Here is a 17,516-nt window from a genome sequence, read left to right on the forward strand (position 1 = left end):
TACTCCTATTCTGATGACAATGTTTCCTCTGCACATGAACTCTCCCATTTCTCTCTGCTACATTATTACGACCATTGGCCAGATTTCAATCTGAGTGATTGGATGTCTGACAGCTTTATTTCCCAGAGGGCTTTGTATCCTCTCTGTCCTTTCTCTTCTTCAAATTACAAAGCAGGCTTTGAGGGCCACCTGAGAGCCAACTTTTGAAATCTGATGTATGCATTATGAGAGAAAAGCTGGCCCAAGTAACAGAGCCCTCCCATTCCCTTCTCCCTAATTTTACTATTGACAGAAGGCCGGGGTGCATATAAAACATTCAGATTTCATTGATACCTCTTTTGAAAAGCCACTGGAGGTTTTAGCACTGAGGAATATTATAGCGATTTCCATAATTATAGGGGGGGAAATAGAACTATTGAAGCGTAAACAAGTCATTCTTTCCACTGCATAAATTCTGTTTATTAAACAGGCTCATGTGTTCTGGAAGTCCAAAATGGAAAGTAGAAGTAATAAACAATCAATACAATTTATTAAAGAATAATGGAAGTCAACAGGTTCAGATTTTCTTCTACCATTGCAAAATAACAGAATAAAGTCAGAGACAAAACCATGAGCTCAGAAGTTGGCAATGGTAGGCCACTTCCATAACGCTACCAAGAAAATGCAGGGAAGCAATCACAGGGGTCATACTTGACTCAAAGACAGCTTGACCTTCTAAAAAATATCTATATATGATAGATCTCACCAAACTATGTCCTTGAACTCAGTGGCCTCTGTAAAACAAATAAACAAACAAAAACACCCCTACTGCCTTGAGCAAGGTTATGCTCAAAATCCTACAAGCTAGGCTTCAGCAATACATGAACTGAGAACTACCGGATGTACAAGCTGGGTTTCGAAGAGGCAGAGGAACTAGAGATCAAATCGCCAACATTCGTTGGATCATGGAGAAAGCACGAGAGTTCCAGAAAAATATCTACTTCTGCTTCATTGACTATGCAAAAGCCTTTGATTGTGTGGATCACAACAAACTGTGGCAAATTCTTAAAGAGATGGGAGTACCAGACCACCTTACCTGTCTCCTGAGAAATCTGTATGCGGGCCAAGAAGCAACAGTTAGAACCGGTCATGGAACAACTGATTGGTTCAAAATAGGGAAAGGTGTACGACAAGGCTGTATACTGTCACCCTGTTTATTTAACCTATATGCAGAGTACATCATGAGAAATGCCAGGCTGGAAGAATCACAAGCCGGAATTAAGATTGCAGGGAGAATCATCAACAAACTCAGATATGCAGACGATACCACCCTAATGGCAGAAAGTGAAGAAGAACTAAAGAGCCTCTTGATGAGGGTGAAAGAGGAGAGTGCAAAAGCTGGCTTGAAACTCAACATTAAAAAAACTAAGATCATGGCATCTGGCCCCATCAATTCCTGGCAAATAGAAGGGGTAGAAATGGAAGTAGTAACAGACTTCATTTATCTGGGCTCTAAGATCACTGCAGATGGAGACTGCAGCCATGAAATTAAAAGACGCTTGCTCCTTGGGAGGAAAGCTATGGCAAGCCTAGATAGCATATTAAAAAGTAGAGACATCACCTTGCTGACAAAGATCCGCATAGTCAAAGCTATGGTTTTTCCAGTAGTAATGTATGGCTGTGAGAGCTGGACCATAAAGAAGGCTGAGTGCCGAAGAATTGATGCCTTTGAACTGTGGTGCTGGAGAAGACTCTTGAGAGTCCCCTGGACTGCTAGGAGGTCAAACCAGTCAATCTTAAAGGAAATCAACCCTGATTGCTCATTGGAAGGATCAATAATGAAACTCACGCTCAGATACTTTGGTCACCTAATGCGAAGAAAGATCTCTTTGGAAAAGACCCTGATGCTGGGAAAGATTGAAGGCAAAAGGAGAAGAGGACGGCAGAGGATGAGATGGTTAGATAGCATCACTGAAACAATGAGCATGAAACTGAGCAAACTCAGGGAGGCAGTGAAGGACAGGAAGGCCTGGCGCAATATGGTTCATGGGGTCACGAAGAGTCAGACACGACTTAACGACTAAACAACAACAACAACATCCTAAATCATCAACTGGTTATCCATGTCATTAAAAAAAAAAATGGACACAAAACCCCCTAAATAAAGTACAATTTTGATGTCATGGTTCCAACACCTGCTCTCCTGCTCCAGACTGGATTCCAGAAGTTGAAAGAAAGAGGGATGGAGATAACTCTTTCAGGTTATCTGAAAGAGAAATATGGGAACTAAGCAGGGGTTAGGGACTCAAGCCACTTAACCAAAATGTCATTGAAATGTGCCTTCCTGTTATTGTTTGCCCAACACACCAAATACTTCCGGAAGAATATTAGGTTCATATGGCAGAGAGCAGGTTTTTAGCAGAATTGTAGTTTATCTGGAATGGTTACTGATGATTTATTTACTTATTGATTAGTATAGGTGAGGAGAACAACTGACTGATTTTGTGCCATCAAATCAGTGTCAGCTCTGAATGACTATATCGGGTTTTTCCAGGATGATTTGTCCCCAGCCTGGTCCTTCAGCTCTTCCAATGGTGCCCCCATCACCACTGTAACTGAGTCTATCCACCTTGCTGCTGGTAATCTTCTTCCTCTCTTTCTTTCCAGCTTTCCCAGCATTATAGATTTCTCCAGAGACACAGTCTTCATATAAAGTGTTTGAAATATGACAATTGAGGAGAACAATTAGATAAGTAAATATCACAGAGTAAACCTGCATTGGCTACCTTGGTTGACTTTCATTTATACCAGATCTTGTATGAGATACCAGGAAGATGTATGAATTGATCAAACAATTTTCCCATTGCTTATATTTTCCTTCACATCAATTGTTTTTTATATTAAAGTTAGGTCTCATCAGAATAAAGCAACACATGGGGAAAAAATAGGCAGCTAAGTAAGCCAATACTTGTGCCCAAGATGGAGAAGATCACCATAACCATCATGTCTTTTCCTTTGGTGCTCTGGTACTGTATGTGGAATAAAGGACACCCAAGTGCTGCAAAAGACCAACATACTGAAGGTGATGAAGTTGGTTTCATTAAAACTGAATGAAAGGCCATACAGAAGCTAACAATGGATAGCAAGGCCATATAACCCAAGACATAGTACAGTATGAAAGTTGACCCTTTGTTACATAATAACATAATGCCAGGATGGGCTGGTAGAATTTATTATTGAACAATTCTGGAAATAACTATCAAGACACATCACAATGTACTCTGCACTTTAATAGAATTAATTTTAGCATACTGAATGAGTACTGCATGTTCAATAAATGATTGAATTAAAACACTGTATCCATATATACTTTTAAAATAATATGAAGGATGGCAATGACCATTTTACTTCTTAAGTTTTCCTTCACATGAGCTGTTCTCTTATGTTCAGCTTGGTATAATAATGAAGCACTTGGGGAAAAAGATGAAGCCAAGTAGCCCAACACTGGAGGCCAAAATGGAGAAGATCTCCAAAGCCACCATATCTTTTCCTCTTGTGCTCAGGTAGGTGGGAATGAAGGACAACCAAACACTACAGAAGACCAACATGCTGAAAATGATGAACTTGGCTTCATTAAAACTGTCTGGCACCTCCCTGGCCAGGAAGGCCAGACTAAAGCTTACAATGGCCAGCAAGCCCATATAAACCAAAACCCAGTAGAACATGAAAGCTGAACCCTTGTTGCATATTAGTATTCAAAACATCAAAATCTGGGAAGGGAGGAGACATTGTCAGCCAGTTAATAAACTGCTGAGAAGGAAGCCCCTTGAATGAAAGGTCAGGAAAATGTAATGGATATGAGCAATTATTCCACAAATAAGGAAATCCCCTGACTCATATCACTCATGTGGAAAATATAGAGATTTTATATTTTTCTCTGTATTTTATATATTATGCCTGCAGCCCCCACTATCCTGCCCACACTCCCTAGCACCCACCCATGGCCCTCACCAGCCTCCGTGCAGCCCCCACTGGCCCACCTACATTCCCTAGCTGGCCCACTGCGCTCCCTAGTGCCCTCTGGTGGCCCCTGCTGTTCTGCTGATGGCCCCCACTGTCCTGCCTGAAGCCCCCACTGTCCTGCCCACACTCCCTAGTGCCTACCCACAGTACCCTCCACCACCTGTAGCACCCATGCACCCTTACACTCATGTCCTGTTTCAGGTTTTAAACTCACACACAGAGTTGCTGGTGGGAATAGTTCCACAGTGCCTGCTTGCGGAACCCCCAACCCCCCTGTGGTACCCACACATTCTCCCCATTCTACTTGACTGGGACTCCTCCCTCTTCCTGCTTAATGACCCGTGCAGTCCTGGGGTTACAGCAGCAACCGGGACTGCTGGGATTGCCATCACTAAGCGATGCAGTCATGTGACATTGCACTTTATGACCAGTCCCAATTGCTGTCGTAATCCAAGGGCAACTTGTATTCAAGGTTCAAGTAGCTAAGTCTCCATGCAACACTAGGCAGCCAAATTATGGAATAATCTCTCTGGATAGGTTCATTAAATACCCTTCCTTTCTCATGTTTTAGAAGAAACTTCAATTCCAACAGATCTTTTCCTGCCAATGACTGAAATATTTGAATTGTCGCAGGCCTTTATGAAATACTACTAAATTTAAATATTACTGGGTTTGTATCAGCCTGTGGTTGGACTGCCTTAGATATTTTTAATCCCAGTGGGAATATTAATTTGAGTAGAAAAATTAGCATAACTGAAAGCAACAAACAGAGTGGAATTTATGACATTTCTAGCATAGTGGTGTACTGATACATTGTGAAGTGAAAACACACAGAGCTATAGACAGGACTGAGAATGATGATATTCGTGGGTATGCAACCAATGAGTTTGGATCAGGACTATTATGTATGCAAATACATACACGATACTGAGTTGTATTGGATATGGTATGGTAGTGCTTAGTTCTGATTTAATAGAGTCTAATTATTTAAAATATCCAGTTTTCAAAAAATAACTTTAGTCATATCTCTCCCTTTAATTTAGAAAGGCAAAAACATAGTAATGCCATTTAAATTCTAATGGTAGAATAGGGACCTTAAGCGATAAAAAGAAAGAAGCTATCCCATCTCTGCTTGATTATTTCTGTCATTCACTGATATCCTCCATGCTAATATTTCTCAAATAAAAAACTCCCACAAGATCTCATGATTTGTAATTTGTAAACTTTATTGTCATTGTACCTCATACAATGAAATTAAATTAAATTAACTCTGTCACATACCAGATTAATCCTGGTAATCAAACCAATAGTGTGTGCGTGTGTGTGCGTATGTGTAGGGAAGGGGAGAGACAAAAGTCCAAGAAGGCTATCACTTATTTATTTATTTAACAGTCATAAGGGTTGAGCTTGGCTGAGTTAATTTGAACATAGTAATCAAGAAAATACATGATAAGAGAGCCAACCAATATGTGTTATTTTCAAAAATGTGTTATTTCCAAAAAAAGGTTAATTCTTGCTTCAGTTGGAGCAAATATTTTACAAAGTCTTAATAGGATGAAATGCAATCTCTCATTTTTAATTAGAAAGGAAAACAAGAAATGTTTCTGTATAAACTATAGTAGGAAATTCAACATTCTATTATCCTTTTCAAGGAAGGTAAATTAATAACAAGATAGGAACCCCCACTCTTAGATAACTCAATACTTTCTCTTTACTAGCTGCTCCTTAGTGTTCAGATCTGACCTCAACACAATAATGTAGCATTTGGGAATAAAGATGAAAAATAATAATCCAGTGCTGGAAGCCAAGATGGAGAAGATCTCCACAGCCACCATATATTTTCCTTTAGTACTCAGGTAGGTTGGAACAAAAGACAACCAAACACTGCAAAAAAGCAACATGCTGAAAGTGATGAATTTGGCTTCATTGAAAGTGTCAGGTAGCTTCCTGCTTAGGAAGGCCACCAGGAAGCTGATCACTGCCAGAAAGCCCAAGTAGCCCAAGACAGAGTAAAACATGGCAACTGATCCTTCATTACATTCTATTATAATTTCTTCCATTATCAAATGTTTGTTCAGATCAGGGTAAGGTGGAGACGTACTTAGCCATAGAGCACATAGACCAACTTGGATAAGGGAACAGCACCAAACAATAGAATACCCCAGGTTTTTGCCCACGCATCTATGAAACAGGTTTCCAGGTTTGGATGCCATGAAAGCCACAACCACTGTAATGGTTTTGGCTAAAACAGAAGAAACCGCAGTGGAAAAGATGATACCAAACATGGTTTGGCGGAGGAAGCAGGTGTACTTATTAGCTTGTCCAATGAACAGAAAACAGCAGAGGAAACAGAAGAGAAGGGAGACCAGAAGAATGTAACTCAGGCTCCGGTTATTTGCTTTGACAATTGGAGTCTCCTGATTTTTAGCAAATGTTCCAAGGATCAGAACTGTGATCACAACAAAGAAAAGAGCCAAAGAAATGAACATAATTCCCAGAGGGTCTACAAAAGAAAGGAAGCTTAGACTTTTTGGAATGCACTGATCTTGGTCCTTCATTGGATACTGATCTTCTGGACATCTAAGACAATAATCCATGTCTGAAACAAGATAATTAGGTATTTTAAAGCAATTATATTCCAAAACAAACAAACTCTTATGATGTATAACCATAAGACAAGGCTATTGCTATGGAGGAGATGAAGCATTTGCTTTCCTTATGTTTATTCAAGCCTAAATGATTCAGTTGAAAGAGGAAGTTAAGTAGGGTGACAGTGCGGTTTCTCTACATTCCAAACTAATACTAGGAGTAAATAGCTACAGTAGGTATAAGACCAATGTTTATTTGTCAATTGTTGAATACAAGCTTGGATTATGGGGTGGATTTAAACTGGTGGCTCAGTATAGGAAGAAACCCAATTTAATTTTCTCCTCTGTTAGAGCATCAGTCTCCTTCAGGGACCAAAAAGGAAAGTTGGTCCTTTTGCATCAGCCCTCCTAAATCTGGCAACTTGGAATCAAGGAACTGGCTTGAGATATTTCAGCATAGATGGTTCTATCCCACATTTACTACACCCTAAGTTGTTGGCAAAGGAATTTATTTGTAAATCTACCAAAATTGTACTCTTGCCAAAGGATTTAAATATTCTTCTGATGGCATTTCTTCTTTTCAGTCCCAAGGAACTCTCTGGATAGTTAATGGCATTCATGTCTCTAATGAGCATATCACATACCCTTTTCCCTTGAAATCATCCCTTCTGGACATGGAGCACAATCATAGCAGCAAAATTTCTTCCCTTCCAGCTTTTCCTTGCTGTTACCTGGCAAGCAAGGGTCATTGCATAGAGAGGGAGGAGGAACCTGTTCATGAATAATGGAAGTACGTAGAGTTGAGAAAATATATCTGCAAATTGGCCACAGAAATAATCTACAGTAAGCAAGGGCTCATGCTGTGAAATAAGAAATCTAAGCTCTGAGCTCCTTGGGTGGAAGTGAGTGTGTTGAAAATTTGGATATCAAGACTAGTAATACTGCCTATTCTCTCCTACCTTCAGTGATATTCTAATGCAGGATATGAAGCTTTCTGTAGAATCTTCATGGTTTGTTTCCAAAATCTCATTCCTATAACTTTAACTCAATCATGAGATATACAGATGAGTATGGTTTATTTAAACGTCACATCTATTGATGTTTACTAACTTATAAAGATTTTATCCAAAACCTCTTCACCATATATAGTTCTGAATATAAATTTTCCAAGAGATCTTTTTTCCTCCAATAAAATTTCCTTGATGTTGTCTTTTGTTATTTTATCTATACATGTCAATATCTGTTTGGATGGATATCACAAATCCACCCCATTAGAAATGTATGGCAGTATATGTTTACATTCCTTTTAAAATATAATAGTAAAGAGCATCATCGTTACCTGTTCAACTAGATCCTTCATCTCTTATTGATATGAACAATTGATATAGGGACTATGGTGTCTAAGCATCATGAAAGAGTTAGCATACTCCTTCCTCAATGGGGAAAAATGGGGAAAGATTCTGGGGAGAACCATTATTGGTTGGAAGAGAAAGACAATATCTTAGTTGATTAGTGATGGTTGATTAAGAGAAAATGGCAGCAGTTTGACCTCTTAGGGGGAAAAAAAAAAAAAGGATTTTTAACCCCAAAAAGATTATTTTCAAGCGAGGAAACAAGTTGTTTTTTTTTAATTACTCTATGGCATGGTTCATGTTTGGGTAGAGGTGCATAGGTGTTTAGGTTTGGTTATAGATTTATTCTGATATTGTAGGAGGGGTGCTGTGTGGGTCTATGATGGCAAAGAATCAGGAGGAATCTGGTAGCACTTTTCCCAACTAATATATCTTATTAAAAGGTATAAGCTTTGTAAGCTGCAGCTGACTTCATCAGATGCATAGAGCGGCTAGCCTTTTAATAAAATCTGTTAGTTAGAAATGGTACTACCAGACTCATTCAGTTTTGATTGCTTCATTTATTCTCTCTCCTGATTCTTTTGAGAGATAGAGTGATATGGCACTCTATGTTGGTTTCTTTGATTTATAACCAGCCCTTCCTCAAAGAGTTCAAGGAGATGTACAATATATCCTTTCATGTTATTCCCCCCCACCCCCCAGGGGTATGTTAGACTGAGAGACTGACTAACTGATCCAAAGTCACCTTGTGAATTCTCATAGCTAAGGATTGATTAGAATATGAGTCTACTCAGTCTTTAACCATTATGCCACATTGACTCTAGCAGCAACATGATATAGTAACCACTTGTTGCTATTTGGAAGTGCTCAGTAATTGATCTATGCAACATTATCTAGCTAATCTAGTACAATCCTCCCCCTTTTTTTCATAAAAATTCTAAAATTGGTGCACAAGACTCCTTTTTCTACTTCTTCTTCCCCCTTATTTTTTCAGTAGGGCATGAACAAGTCTTGATTTCAGAGTACACAAGTCTGTTATGCTCAAATGAAGAATGGCCTTTTCTCTCCTTGAACTAAGACATTGCTAATTCATAGATGACATCTTATCTCTAGTTGAGATGGAATATACTTTCACCACCTGAGTAAGTCCATGATGCCATTGGATTTCCTTTCCATTAAATGTGAACTTCTTTTCTGGAGAAGTTGCAGAATCCAACCTTCCCACTTTGACTTTGGCGAAGGAGTTGTTGGGAAAAGTCACTATGTTCATAATATCAAACCCATTGGCTGGGTCCTGAAATGTAATTTTGTCTCCGGCACTATTATTGAAAGTGGTCTTCTGAAGAAATGAGTGAAGCTGTGGAGAAGAGAAAAGGGATTGCGAGGGAATGAGAAGTGACATCAAGCCCTAGAGATGTTTTCAAAGATCTAAAGCCTGATGGGCTGAGTAGTTTAGGGACAATGGTGTGTGTGTGTGAGAGAGAGGGTATGAGAGTGGGAAAGTATGCAACTGAACTATATGTATGGATGGACGATCAAGCATATTTGTATATAGGTCCAGTTACAGACAAATGCTGTTTTCCCCCATTTACTTATCCTGAGCTAATCCAGTTTATGCAGACAAAGATACGATGGCTCTTAATATTCCCTCACATGCTTAGCTAGCTTCCATGTGCATATGAAGTCATAGCTGACTTCAGCATATAATTGTGACTTTAGAGAAATGACAACATAGTCCTAGGCACAGGAATAGTCCTACTGTATCATTCCACAGATTTGCCATTCATCTCCTTATTCATTATAGTAACACAGATAACTATTTACCATGATATTCCCTTTGGAAGTAAACAATATTATACAGTACAGAGCCCAGAAAAGGAATATGAAATAGAAAGCCAAAGGCATTAAAAGCATGAAATAAGAAAAAGAAACATGGCTACATCTAGCTAAAAGATAAGTAAAAGAAACAAAGCTGTATCTACTACTTACCTTTCTGTCCCAGGAGCCCATACATTGTCATTTGTTCTAATTTTTGCTCTCTTAAAAAGAATCTCAACAACTCCATCCATCTATGATTTTCACAATCTTCCTGCTCCTCTTTTTAATTTAATTTTATTTACTTTTTTATTTCCCCCTTTTTATTATGTCGTTATCAATCTTAATACATTGTATTGTTTTGATACAATGAGGTTTATAAAATATTAATTGAAAATGATTGACATTCTATTACTTAGATAACTTTATTTATTTATTTATTTATCTATATTTCAAATTTGGACACCGCCCATATCAATATTAATTACAATTTAGGATGTCAGAATTACAAGCATAACATTATTTGACCTTTTCATGCAAAGCTGAGTATAACATTAAAAAAAAAAAGTTGCAGATTGCATCAAAGTATTTGTTGTATGAAAAAGGTTTCGGTCTTGAGTTGATTACTAGTGTTAAGGTCTCCACTGTATTGTTACTATATATACATGTTAATAACAAAAAAATAGATTAAGAAAAGCAAATTTAACAAGAATTGAAATTCCAAAAAATAGAAAAAAGAAGAAACAAGAAAAATAACTATTGGGTTTCTAACTTCCCCCCTTTTATTTACTTTTTACTTTATTTACTTTATTATTTGTTTTATACATTTATACCCTTAGAAGCTATTTGTATTGTAACACTTATTAGCAAAGGTAGATGGCAGGGATATAGGTTTTAGGATTTTACAGAGATATAGGTTTTAGGTGTTTAAGGGTTATTTTTACCGTGACTGAAAATCTATCATGGTATATATTAAATGCATTGCTTTTGTGTAATTTAACTGTTACTTGTTTTTACTTCTTAATTTTGATGTGGCTAAACCATACTCCAGTTGGGTGCCTGCTATAAGAAAATATTTTATTTGTTGTTAGTTTCACAGATGTGCACTATACCTATTTGTTAATTCATGTTGATTGCCATTTATTCCTTTTACATTCTAAGTCTTAATCCTTCATATGCTTTGCTCATCCCTAAATGGGACCCAAAGATATTGGCCCGTGTCACATAATGCTTTTTAATATGATAGAGAAGGCATAGACCAACTTACCAGCTTTAGTCATAACCTTGCTTGCAGACCCTACCCCGCAATCTGGAGGACAGTACCAGCCATTTTTGACATATATTGGCCAATATACCATAAGTATGCTCACACTATGAAATATAAGCTAGGATTTGTACACTAGAGACTATTTCCCAAGGTAACATGCCATCAGCTAAGAGGCATAAGTGTACTAAGATACCCTCAAGATATTGCCTTATCTGAGGTTAGTAAAAATGATTGATTGTAAGGAGCTAATACCTGCCATGGTTCCACATTCAGAGGTATCTCCATCTTCCCATCCATCTTTTTCTTGCGCTTATAGCCAGAAGAATACATGGTATACAAGGCATGTGCTATGGCATGGACAGCATTATAGATTGTATAGCTGTGGCCCATCATCTTCATTTCAAAGTAGGGCCCAGGAAGGCTTTCCAGCCTCTCTTTTCCTGTACACATCTCATTACTTTTTGTCAAGAGATCAGAATCTGGAATAAGACAATCAAAAGCTTGCTCCCAGAAATCTTTGATAAAACCATCTCTGTTTGTCCAAAATGGATTGACTGTCTGAAGAAATTCTGGGAAATTTAGGAGCTCCTTTGAGTGAATGGAGAAACAGATAGCACCATGAAACATTTGTACATCAAAAAACCTTTGGAAGATGTTCATTGTTAAATCAATCTGAGCTGTCAAAATCCATACTTTTGCTACAGAGGTATTGGCCTTATATTCAGGATTTATAAGATGTATGGATGTTGTTGAAACCCAAAGAAGGACGGCTATCCACATAAAGGTTTTGGTTTCCCCATGCATAACAATGGCACTGGCCATACTGTGTAGGAAATCTACGCTTCTGAAGAGAGCTATGTTGATTAAATCTGGGCCGGTAAAAGGGAGTTTACTTGGTACCCTTTCTGTGAAAGCGGAGCAGATTCCATTTTCAGAAAGGATTGGCTCGATGGTCTCCAGGAAAATGTCTCCAACATCATTATCTGTAGTGATGAGTCCTATCCATTTCCATCTGAAATGCAGGAGGAGATGAACAATGCCTTGGGACTGAAGGTTTTCATCTGGACCCATGTGATAGAAAGAAGGGATGTTGGCTTCACAACTCATTGCAGTTTGAAATGCACCATATGAGATCTACACAACAAGGAAAATAATACATAAATAGAGATTCTGGGGACTGCAGCAAGTACTGTAGAACTTGCAGGTATCTCATCATAAGTTAATATGTGCGTTTGCCTGAGATGGTACTTCCTGAGCCAGGCTCAGATCTGAATTTCTAAGTATTCAGCAGAATCTTCTTCATATACAGGATGGTGCACAATACTTCTCTACCTTGGATCAAAATTTGAATTAGTGAAGAATTCTCAGTTTTTCTCCGACCTATTCGAGCAATCCAATCCTTGCTTTTCCCAAAGTCTTCTCTTATAGTCTGCTGTCCTCTGCCCACACTTCCCTCAACTATTACAGTGCCATAATCCCACTTTGTTTTAGAAAAGTGGTTTCTAAATATATGTGATATATAGAAGCTTTCAGAATGGTATACATGTGAGTATTTTGACCATATCATCAATTTTATGCATATTTTCTACCTCCAAGCTGTATAAACCTGAATGCTTATTGGATATAAGCATATCAGGTGATGTGTATTTGTGTAATGAGGGAGGGTGTGGCCTAAGGAGATCAACACCCTATATCAAGGTGTGCATAATTATTAGGCAGCTTCTTTTCCTCAGGCAAAATGGGCCAAAAAAGAGATTTAACTGACTCTGAAAAGTCAAAAATTGTAAAAAGTCTTTCAGAGGGATGTAGCACTCTTGAAATTGCTAAGATATTATCTCGGGGAGATAAGCGTTTCCTTAGCCCCCAGCAGTAGCATGGGGAGTTTAAGAAGTTAAGACTGGCACCACCCTAAGGAATTCATAGTGTTGTGGCTGGCTGGCTTGGGAACTTAGGTTCAGTCTGGAGAGATTCTGTCTTGAGGTGGAAGCTAATAAATGCAACAGAACTGTATCTGCACTGTCTCATGGAGTTCCTTGGGCTGAACCTGACAGAGACATGGCCAAGGTAAGGAAGGCTGAAACTCGACCACCACTGAACAAGACACATAAGTTGAAACAGCAAGACTGGGTCAAGAAATATCTGAAGACAGATTTTTCAAAGGTTTCATGGACTGATGAGATGAGAGTGACTCTTGATGGACCAGATGGATGGGCCCGTGGCTGGATCAGTAATGGGCACAGAGCTCCACTTCGACTCAGATGCCAGCAAGGTGGAGGTGGGGTACTGGTATGGGCTGGTATTATTACAGATAAGCTAGTTGGACCTTTTCGGGTTGAAGATGGACTCAAAATCAACTCCCAAACCTACTGCCAGTTTTTAGAGGACACTTTCTTCAAGCAGTGGTACAGGAAAAAGTCTGCATCTTTCAAGAAGACCATGATGTTTATGCAGGACAATGCTTCATCGCATGCATCCAAGTACTCCACTGCGTGGCTAGCCAGTAAGGGCCTCAAAGATGAAAGAATAATGACATGGCCCCCTTCCTCACCTGACCTAAACCCTATTGAGAACTTGTGGGCCCTTCTCAAACGGGAGATTTACAGTGAAAGAAAACAGTACACCTCTCTGAACAGTGTCTGGGAGGCTGTGGTTGCTGCTGCACAAAAAGCTGATCGTCAACAGTTCAAGAAACTGACAGACTCCATGAATGGAAGGCTTATGACTGTTACTGCAAAGAAGGGCGGCTATATTGGTCACTGATTTTTTGTTTGCAATGTCAGAAATGTTTATTTGTAAATTTTGAGTTGTTTGTTTATTATTCTCACTTTAACAGATGAAAATAAACGAGTGAGATGGGGGAATTTTTGTTTTTCAGTTAATTGCATAATAATTGTGCACACTAAGAGTTGCCCAATAATTGTGCACCCATAGATATGCTCCTAAGAAAGCCAAAACCTCACTTTTTACTTTCTTAAATGTTCAGGTTTGAGGTTGATTAACATTTTGGATTGACTGAGAGCACTGTAGTTGTTCAGTAATGAAATTCATCCTCAAAAATACAACTTGCCTAATAATTGTGCATGCAGTGTATACAGTCCAGCTTCGGTTAAGCTCTCAAAGCAGAGAAATACTGATGTAACATTATCTCTCTTCTCTGAGAGCTTAAGGAAAATTATATATACTGGATTTATCAAGGGATACATTCATTCCATAGAATGAAACATGAAAACTTTGTTTTTAACGCAACAATTTAAAGCTATGAAATGGAACACATTTTTTACAATTATGTTGATTTGGGTAATATTTATGCAAATGCAATCTATTTCAGATTGAACATTAAACTGCATTGATAATCCTATTATTCTACTTTTGGATATGTTCAGGTTTTTCTTTAATTTGTAACAGGATGCCTTGATATGTATTCTAGAAGTGTTTCTGTTTCTGTTAATATTTAAATTTCATATTCCGCTACTTCAAATTGCAAAGAGCATAAAAAGATAGGAGAGAATATGCTAAGTGGGGATAGAATGTCCGAAAAAAATCAAGTTCTAAAGAAAACATTTGTAATCTCTAAAACAAATCAAGCAAAAGAAGGAAGTTTACAATACAATTACAATAACCTTTCCTAAAAAGGAAACAGTCTTAGAGTTCAGATTACAGAAAACAGTCTAACTTTGTGGGTAATCCTAGAAGTTGTAATTAATAGTTTACTGAGAAAAGTATCTCTTATTTATACTTTTTGCAGATTAGAGAGATTTTTGCACAGTATGGCACTGTTTAAAACTGCATAATAAGATACATTAATAATGTTGCACCCATGAGATTAAACCTCTACAGTTTAGGTAAGATATCTTAAATTCTTAGATATATATTATAATTCCATTGAATTCTTCTTATTCAGAATACCAGAACTGCTCCTTGAAAATATCTATGTATGCACTTAAGTGTTTGTCAATGAATGCTCATAACCTACCTGTGGAATTTTATATAGACTGAAGATGTCTGACATTTTTGAGGAGGTATCAAAGTCAATTCCACCAATAACTCCTATTAGATTTTTCTGGATGCCACATTTATAATTGGGTACAAAATTCTGTGATTTAAAGACAAGACCTAAGGCAGTTCGGTAAATCATTCTGTCATTGGAATAGCTGTCATATATATGGAAGCCTAGAGTGACATTAGGTAAGATTTCAATATTTTGATTGATTTCCATGACGCCAAACACCAAGGCTAAGATATGCTGGTAGAACTTTGCCACCACCCTGCAAAGAAAAATTAGATGCTTTAATTCTGCAATATTTGAGAGTACTCTTCTGGGGGTGGCTGGCACCCTGATGACACTCTCCGAGCTACTCACCAATTCCACCCATTCTTGCAATCTATTTATTATTTAAGACTTCTTTTATATTGTATTTTAATTGAGTTTATCCTTTCTGTAAACAGCCCAGAGCTGTTTTTTAATGAGATGGGTGGTGACAAATTTGATATAAATAAATAAATAAATAAATAAATCTTGAATATAGTTGTCCTTTAGTACATTTCTCACTTCCAGCACAAGAAATGAGAAGTGTGCATCACCGATCAATAAAATTTGCCCAAATAGAGAGATGATATAAATTAGTAATCACAGAGTTACCAAAAGTTACCTTGTGGTTCCCTGATTCCAGAAAGATTTCCCGGTGTAGAAAAATGATAGAGGAATAACAGGCCAAAAGCAGCAAATAAAATAGCAAGTTGTACAATTAAGAAGATTTTACATTCACTGTTACCCAAGCACAGATGCGAACTCATAGAGTTCCCTTTTGTCTCCTATTGTATAACCTAAAAGTGATCAGCTGATCTTCATCAATCTTATCATGGAATGTTGTAACAGTTTAGAAGACAATTTAAGGTAATTGTCTTCTTGGGCAGTTCTTGGCCATGGAAGTTTCTGTTTTAACTCTTGCTATTTTTATCCATCAGACAGTCCTGGTCTTTGACATGTCATTGTTTTAGCCCATCCTAGCATGCTGTTTTATTTCCATGCACTTGTGGGTTCAAATGGACTCTCTGTACTTAGATTGTGCATGTTCAGCTAGCCCTTGATTTCTGTAGGTCCCAAGTACCCTTCCAACGTTATGTTGCCAAGACATGGAATCATCCAGAAAAATGAATGAATAAATGTCTCACTGGATATAAGGAAAAGAAGTCTTGGCTCAGTTTTACTGAAGTGTAAGCCAGATTTCTTTAAAGTGCTTCAGAAGTAAGAAAAAGCTGAGCCTCCAGCTGACCTGCAATTAAAATAGATCAAATAATGTGTAGTAGTATCATCAACATAGAAAGGGGAAGCTTTCTTGGGGCTACAACAAAATGAGAATGAGAGTGAAGATCCTTTAACCAAATGAGTAAGAAGCAAAGGCAGTATTTCTGATTAAATGTTATACAATGTGTGTGCAGATGAGGACTGGTTTCTCAATTAAAAATGAAAAGGTTACCCCACCATTCCTTTTCTAAAGTGGGCATGATCTCCATCCAAATTATTTATGTTAGGTTGAAGACAGCTGCTTCACAAAAAGCTAGTCTAAGGCATAATGTGTTCTGCACATTTAGAAGTTGCTGAGCATTCCAGGGAGGACACACACACACATATCCAGATGTACCCACACTTATGTTCCCATCCTGTCAAACAATCAAATGAGTTATAGTCAAAGTAATCAGGAATGCAAACATACAAGATCCCTTTGCAGGGGAAAAATATAGGAATTCCTTACAGTGGAGAATCAACCCATTCCTGAGAAGGGTGTTCCTTGAAGGACATTGCCAGGAAAAGGTAGTTGATGTGACTTACAATCCCACCAATCAGAAGTTCAGCTGGCTGGTACCACTCATGGGTAATAGAAGCAGGATCATTTCCAGTACATGTCAAAGGGTGCATAATGTGAGTCTGGCATCAAGGACAGTGGCATGAAGTTGCTATTCTAGTGACTTCCCATATGTGTCACACTACAGAAATAGTGAAGAGAAGAGCTGACTCAGCCAACACACTTCCAAAGAGACAAATGCCCTCCTACTACTTAACCTTAATTATTTACAGAATCACACCACAAATATTTGATCTATATGAGGGAAGATAGAAGGTATTCCATCAATGGAGTACAACTGGATTTTAATCTCTAATCTTAGTTCTTAACAGCACACCAGACTATATCCAACTATCTCAGAGATGTCTGGAGATTTGACATGATGAGTTAATTATAACCATTTTAATTGTTACAGGGAAATAGTAACTTTTGCAAAGGTTTGTGTTTTCTTGAGGCATCACTGGAAACAGTTACGGGGACCAGACGTGTTTGTTTGCACTTACACAGTCTCTTTTTTTCTTTTTTAAATATTTTTTATTGAAGGGGTTAACAATCCTAAAAGATAATACAATCTGAAATCAGAAAGAGATAATAAAATAGGAAGAAAAGAAATACAAAGTACAAAAAGAAAAGGAAAGAAAAGGAAGCA

The 17,516-nt window shown here is 37.9% G+C and overlaps 1 protein-coding gene across 1 annotated transcript; it reads right to left on the bottom strand.

Moving 5' to 3' along the window:
* Nucleotides 1–5,699: 5,699 nt before the first annotated feature.
* LOC103057796 (vomeronasal type-2 receptor 26-like) lies at nt 5,700–12,095 on the bottom strand. Its single transcript, XM_088144083.1, has 4 exons — nt 11,277–12,095; nt 9,081–9,299; nt 7,235–7,361; nt 5,700–6,601 (listed from the first exon to the last, which is right to left on the bottom strand). Exons 1-4 carry the CDS (start codon nt 12,093–12,095, stop codon nt 5,700–5,702), a joined length of 2,067 nt encoding a protein of 688 aa, XP_088000209.1.
* Between the last annotated feature and the right edge of the window lie 5,421 nt (nt 12,096–17,516).

Source organism: Python bivittatus, unplaced genomic scaffold (assembly GCF_059951505.1).
Source record: "Python bivittatus isolate LINGU-HERP-01145 unplaced genomic scaffold, Pbiv_v1 ctg000430_np1212, whole genome shotgun sequence".
NCBI lineage: Eukaryota > Metazoa > Chordata > Lepidosauria > Squamata > Pythonidae > Python > Python bivittatus.

Bases quoted from the DNA above. Each gene is read 5' to 3' on its own strand.
- LOC103057796 (XM_088144083.1), bottom strand. From the start codon at position 12,095: ATGGGTCCAGATGAAAACCTTCAGTCCCAAGGCATTGTTCATCTCCTC. The intron at 9,300-11,276 runs GTATTAGCTCCT...TCTTCTCCACAG, and splicing joins TGAATGTGGAACCATGGCAG to CTTCACTCATTTCTTCAGAA. The intron at 6,602-7,234 runs GTATGTGATATG...ATCTTGTTTCAG, and splicing joins GATGATTTCAAGGGAAAAGG to ACATGGATTATTGTCTTAGA.